The following is a 6,328-nucleotide window of genomic DNA, read 5'->3' on the forward strand; positions in this document are numbered from 1 at the left end:
ACTTGTGTCCTTTCCATGAGAGAACCTACGAGTTCTTCCACTTAACATTAACGTCTTTTTACTGTATAAGCATCATAATCTTAACCATTTAAAATTTTTATTATCATCGAAGATCACCTCTGCAAAAAATCATTTTAATTTCTTGCACCAAGTTCGAATCACCCTTCTCGTAAGAAAACAACTTGAATTACAATGGCTAGTTTAAAATTTGCAATTTCCCCCAAAAGTTGAGAACTGAAGCATGGAGTGGAGTTTATGATCACTGTGTGTTCTCACATGGCTCCTGGTAATATCCTTGACACTAGACAGCCAGAAAGGGCCATTATCAGCTCAAACTCATCCTTGAGCATTTCGATCACCCCGCCGCCTCACTCCCCGCTTTCCGCTACGCTGCTGAAAGGCCGTAGATAACCGGCCTTCCAACCTGCACCGACATTGAGAACAAGTCCAGAAGTAGAACAAGTTTTAAGGGTTAAAAGTGGTGGATGGATATGATTCTTACAAGAACAGCTTGTGCACCGAGGGCTAACGCCTTGAACGTCTGTCCCTCGGCGTACTCCTCCATCGAAAAGAAGAGGAACTTTTCCTACAACTTTCCAATTGAATTCGTAACAGGATAAAAAGAAATGATGAAGTAGCAGTAGATAGATTGCACCTCTTCCAAGACAGAAATAGTGGAAGGAGTGTAATCGAGTTGGCGGCCTCCACGGTTCGAGACAACCACCCCAGCAACTCCTACTTCCACGGCCGTTCTTGCTGAAATATGGTAAAACGACAGCCATTGATCAGAAGGGCTAATCTGGACGCACGTCGACTTAAGGAGTCAGTTGATCTTACCACTTCACGAGTAAGAACCCCTGCAGCCATCCTATGTCCTGCATACTCGATCAATAAATGCAATAACTAAGCATTCAAGACGAAAGAAACCAGCTTTCGGGTTTCCAGCAATCTAGTTGTCTTAAACACCAGAAAAATTAAATCAATTGGGCCACTCTTGATATTTTAAGGATAAAATTTCTCGTGTAAAGAGTCATTCCTCCTTATATGATGCGTAACATCCTCGTATTGTATAAACATTATATTCGGAATCAATGATTTTCTTTATCACCCTAAAGATCATCTATAGAAGAATAAACAATTTGGATTATGACGTTTGTATGTGAAATGATATCATGCCATTATGTAAGGTAGATTGTTGCTACATCCAAAGATAATGACGGTTGAGATGCAATGAATGGTGAAATCAAGTTGGATAGTAAATTGACTAAAAAGCTCTACGCATGACATCATATGGCTTAAATTGAAAAAATTTACCTCGATTATATTCAATTTTTCTTCTACTTAGCTTGATCTCATTTATTGATATGATTGATTATATAGGAAATTGATTATTTAGGAATATAGTGCTCCTTGGAGCTTTCGTTGCCCACGATATGATACTTGAAATCTAAAATCGAAACGATTAACCAATATGAGACCAGAAACCAAAAACTAAGCTCCATTCAATCACATAAACAAATGAGACCAAGGCTGAAGAAAATCGAGTAGAAGTATAACTATGTCAACGAGTCTCATATTTAACAAAGTTGGATTACAACAGTAGTTTTAGAATCTACAGTTCCATTCACGTCTCTGTAGAATATTATTTTAATTGATGTTCTTACAATAGAAAAATGATTCCCGCACAATCTATTTCTCCTTTTGCGCACCTCTGTTTGTTTATGTCCATGGTTCTCCTGTGATTTATTCAATCCAGCGGCCGGAAAATATACGGGGTGTTGTGGGGAGAAAAAGACGTGCGGAAATCACATCACTTAAAATAAATTAGAGCATCGAATGGAGTTTATCACTTTCTGTTCTGACATGGCTCCTGGTAATATCCCTAATACTAGGACAGCCAGAAAGGGCCATTGTGAGCTCAAACTCATCCTTCAACATTTCGATCACCCGCTTAACTCCCCGTTTTCCGTTTGCTGCTAGGCCATAGACAACAGGCCTTCCAACCTGCAGCAACATTGTATCAATAAGAAGGGCCACACAAATAGTAGAAGCAGTTTAGGAGTTCATATATGCAGTGTGGTGGATATAATTCTCACAAGGACAGCTTGTGCACCGAGGGCCAGCGCCTTGAACACATCTGTTCCACGCCGTATTCCTCCATCAAAAAGAACAGGAATTTTTCCTCCAACAGCATGAACCACCTGAATACATTGTGGATATAAATGTTATGCCGCTTTTGTGTCTCACAAGTTACACCAGTAAAAGTGATGAAGTAGAGAGAGAGTTGCACCTCTTCCAGGACAGAAATAGTGGCAGGAGTATAATCGAGTTGACGCGCTCCATGGTTGGAGACAACAATCCCAGCAACACCTACCTCCATAGCCTTTCTTGCTGAAATGTAAAACAACCACCATTCAGAATCAGACAGTCCAATGTATCTCAACGCTGAATATATTGACTTAGCTGTAACACATAACTTGAGAATTTTGCTACAGATTTTACTAAATGTTCAAGAATTTTGCTTTAAATTCCTGGAGAAGTTAGCATTTTCTAGACCAGTTGCCAAATTGATTTCCGTTTATGAGTATGATATTTACATACAGTAAGATTAGAAGATCTCAAGATATGAAGCCTTTATCAGTTGATATCTTACCATCTTCATGAGTGAGAACCCCCTTGATTAGAATTGGCAAGTTTGTAATAGATTTCAGCCACCCTATGTCCTGCACACGCAATCAATGTGATAACTAAGCATTCAAGAATAAAGAAACCGCTTAGCACACCGGGAAATAAAAAGTTCTCTAACCGATTGTCTACAAGCATATGAAAACGCAATCAGACGAGTCTACTGAGTTATACCTCCCAGCACAGAGAAGCATCAAAGGTCCCTTTGGCAAAAACTTCCAAGTTTGACCCTTCATCCTGCAGAGAAAGTGTCATGTGTATGGATAAAACGAACCTTTCACTTAGATTATACAGCTGACTAACATTGCACATTTGGACTAAAGTTTTCAGAAATAAACCATTCCACTCACACTGTCTACTTCAGTTGATATAAGGCCTTCAAAATTCCTCAACCGAGGCGCTACCATTCTGCGGCAGTTATCACAGTCATGTTTTAATCAAGAGTACTATACAGTTAAGAAAACAACATTTGACATGATGTTACACAGAAGAGTTTCTTTCCTATTATACTTCAAAGAACGTATTGCAAAACACGGAGAAACAACCACAGAAACATAGGGGATGAGATTAACTTATTCTTTATGTCTGCCTCTCTTCGACCAAGTCTAGGAGTATCAGCGGTTAGGACAATAGCCTTGTATCCATTTTTTTCAGCTCTGCGAACTATCTGAGCTGAGATATCTCGTCTTTTGTAAACCTGTTCGAACAAGGGTACATTTGATAGGTTGAGCCCTGTTAGGCAGGATAAGAGTTGAAAACTGGAAGTACGAGGGAATATTGCTGTCAAGAAAAATTTGACTTGGAAAATTAAAATGAACTCAAGAGAGGGTAAATACATATATTTGAAAGAACCGAACAGCGTTGCAGCTTGAAGCAACCTCCTCCACAGTGCAGGTGGACATGTAGGACAAAATCTACAAAGAAAAATACCACAACTCAAATACCAAACAACGCATGCTGCTTTAGCAGTTGCAATGCATGTCATAACTTATACGGATACCATTATGGTGTTACACGCAGCTGCTGCTCTAGCAGTTGCAACCTCTCCTACATTGAATATAAAGAGCAGGTAAAAATTAGTGTCTTATAGACTTAAACCAATCTCAGCGGAGAAATCTTGGAAGACTACTCAGATTTTAGACCTTCGGGGTGGGCCAATTGATGCATGGCAGTAGGAGCAAGCATTATAGGTGCTGAGATTTTGTAACCCAGTATGGTAGTTGACATATCTACTCTGCTAACATCGACAAGAATTCTAGGCCGCAACCTGGAACAAAGACACAGGACTCACTCATGTAATTACACCATATGTTCGAGCATTTAGCAGTAGAATTAAACATTTACGTGATTCTGCGAAATGCTTCAACGTTCTCTTTTAGCGTGTGCTGGTCCTCAGCTCCCCCAGTGTAGTAATCATAGTACATTTTCGGAAGGGCTTGCCTAGCCAATTCTTGGTACTCATTCACATTGACAGGTTCGGATGCCATTTATCCTGAAAACATAAACATTAACCACTCCTAGCTTTCGAGTTTTCGAGCAATCTATCCTAGATCATACCATATAATCACTGACAATCTATCCTAGATGATACTATATAACCACTTGGAATCTCAAAGTTTGATGAAAACATATGAATATGATGGCAATACAATCTGAAATTCATAAACTCATGAATTTTATATTTTCCTGCCTGAAATTTGAAAAACATTTGCAGAACAACATGACATTTCACAAGCAATTAAGGGAGTTTCTTCAAATCCATTAGAAAAAGAAAGCATGATGATCCGTCCACTCAAAAAGAAAAAAAAAAAAAAAAAAAAAAAAAAGCTACCGACTTACCTGTGAGTTGAAACTTGCAAAACCCTAATTTGTCGCTGACCAAGTTCTTTGTCGAACTTTGGATTGAGTAGTTCTGCTTTTGGGACTGAGTGAAAAATTGATCTATATTTTTATTTGATGTTTTTGTCCGTTTCTGGGAATATTTTTACTCATGATACATGCAGGGCTCGGAATTGTTGGCCTGGAGCTTTGGCAGTACCTTGGTTTTTTTTTTTTTTGTTAATAATTAAAAGCGCTTACGACAATGTTTAATAGAAGAAATTAAAAAAAAAAAAAAAAATTACTTCTAGCAGAAATCCTGACGAGTAGAAGAGATTCCTACTTGACAAACCGTTAACTGACTTGAGCAATAGAGAGGTTTGAGTTGTTATTAGGAAACACCTTGGTACTGAACCACTTCTCTTCCCTCACTTTCATTTCATCCCTCACATCTTCTTTATTATGTATGATCCCCTTTCTATTTGAAGTCCTAACTTGAAATGTAAATGGCTATTTGAAAAGAATCTCGACGGATTTGTCATTGGAGAAGGATCTGGTGTCAATTTCTGCACTTTCTCGATTGATCATCAAAGTTTGTACTATTTATGGCTCAAACCCTCTTCTTCCCTTCTCATAAAAGTTACAGAGAAGAGGAGCGAATCTACATCGAGTTCCTTGGTGGAAGCGTCACTGGTTATGCATATCACATGACTGCGGTTCATCCCGACAGCATATATTTCAACCACCTGAGTTTATCCATGCAGGACGTGAGAAAGGACGTGCATCAGTATTGTATTGATACGTTGTCGAAAATGTATTGATCCTGTGCTCATCAGCCTTCGCTTTATGTGTCAAAAATCAGGGACAGGAGTTGCTCTTGGCTCAATCTGGTGTCAGCAGAGAAGATGTAAACTACATAAACGCATATGCTACATCAACACCGACGGGTGATCTGAAAGAATATCGCGCTCTAATCCGCTGTCTTAGGAAGAATCCAGAGGTAAATAAAAACGTCTTCCTAGTCACTTAAATTATGAGATGACTCTGTGCTGAAAAACTATGATCTGATTATTGCAGCTAAGAGTGAACCCCACAAAATCCATGATTGATCACCTTATGGGAGCCTCAGGTGCTGTGGAAGCTGTTGGAACAATCAAGGTCGGTCAGCCTCAATTTTTAATTTCGTGACAGTCTCCACTTTTTTGGACGAGGTCACGAGTTCAATTATCATGGACGACAATTGATGAATACAAAAAAAAGGTACAACTTGTTTTTTTTTGGCTTGCAAAAAAGATTTAAAGAGGAGATTCATTATAATCAAATCTTGACAATGTAGGTTATGCAGACGGGATGTATCCATCAGAACATCAATCTCGAAAATCCAAACAAAAGCGTGGTATGCATCTCTAGTCGTTTGCAAACGAATTTTACGTTTTCACAAAATATTTTCAATGCATTTTCTTTTTCTAATACATGCATATACTGAATATGATGAGCAAGACATGAATATGTTTGTTAGACCAAACAAGGAAAAGCTGGACATGGAAGTTGTACTCTCTAACTCGTTTGGTCAAAATCCATCATCCCATATAATTTTGCAAGATATTGGCCAAAATCCACTAATGTGAAGACAGATCTGTGTTTTCGACTGTTATACCATTTTTATTAAAAATAAAATCCTTGTAATTTATTTACTTTTAGTAAAATTTTGTTGATTGTGAACGACATTTTCTAACTTTTCTTTGTTAATTCAAGTGATACTGGAGGAACAAGAAATTATGCTCAAGGCCTTGTGTGCACGGGTGAATGCTTTTAACCGAGCTTC

General features: G+C 38.5%; 2 protein-coding genes across 2 annotated transcripts; one reads left to right on the top strand and one right to left on the bottom strand.

Annotated features, from left to right (window-relative positions):
* Positions 1-1,557: 1,557 nt before the first annotated feature.
* On the bottom strand, positions 1,558-4,866 carry LOC137708659 (peroxisomal (S)-2-hydroxyacid oxidase GLO4). Its single transcript, XM_068447781.2, has 12 exons — positions 4,525-4,866; positions 4,030-4,177; positions 3,828-3,952; positions 3,686-3,732; positions 3,522-3,599; positions 3,258-3,382; positions 3,036-3,093; positions 2,860-2,922; positions 2,654-2,723; positions 2,291-2,391; positions 2,097-2,201; positions 1,558-2,004 (listed from the first exon to the last, which is right to left on the bottom strand). Exons 2-12 carry the CDS (start codon positions 4,170-4,172, stop codon positions 1,825-1,827), a joined length of 1,095 nt encoding a protein of 364 aa, XP_068303882.2. The 5' UTR covers positions 4,173-4,177; positions 4,525-4,866; the 3' UTR covers positions 1,558-1,824.
* Positions 4,867-5,108: 242 nt separating this feature from the next.
* On the top strand, positions 5,109-6,131 carry LOC137709077 (3-oxoacyl-[acyl-carrier-protein] synthase II, chloroplastic-like). The gene is made up of 5 exons (XM_068448217.2): positions 5,109-5,253; positions 5,340-5,503; positions 5,581-5,661; positions 5,840-5,899; positions 6,000-6,131. The coding sequence occupies exons 1-5, from the start codon at positions 5,109-5,111 to the stop codon at positions 6,129-6,131; spliced, it is 582 nt and encodes a 193-aa protein (XP_068304318.2).
* The last annotated feature ends 197 nt before the right edge of the window (positions 6,132-6,328 follow it).

This window comes from Pyrus communis, chromosome 17 (assembly GCF_041283825.1).
Source record: "Pyrus communis isolate YQ-2024b chromosome 17, ASM4128382v1, whole genome shotgun sequence".
Classification (NCBI taxonomy): domain Eukaryota; kingdom Viridiplantae; phylum Streptophyta; class Magnoliopsida; order Rosales; family Rosaceae; genus Pyrus; species Pyrus communis.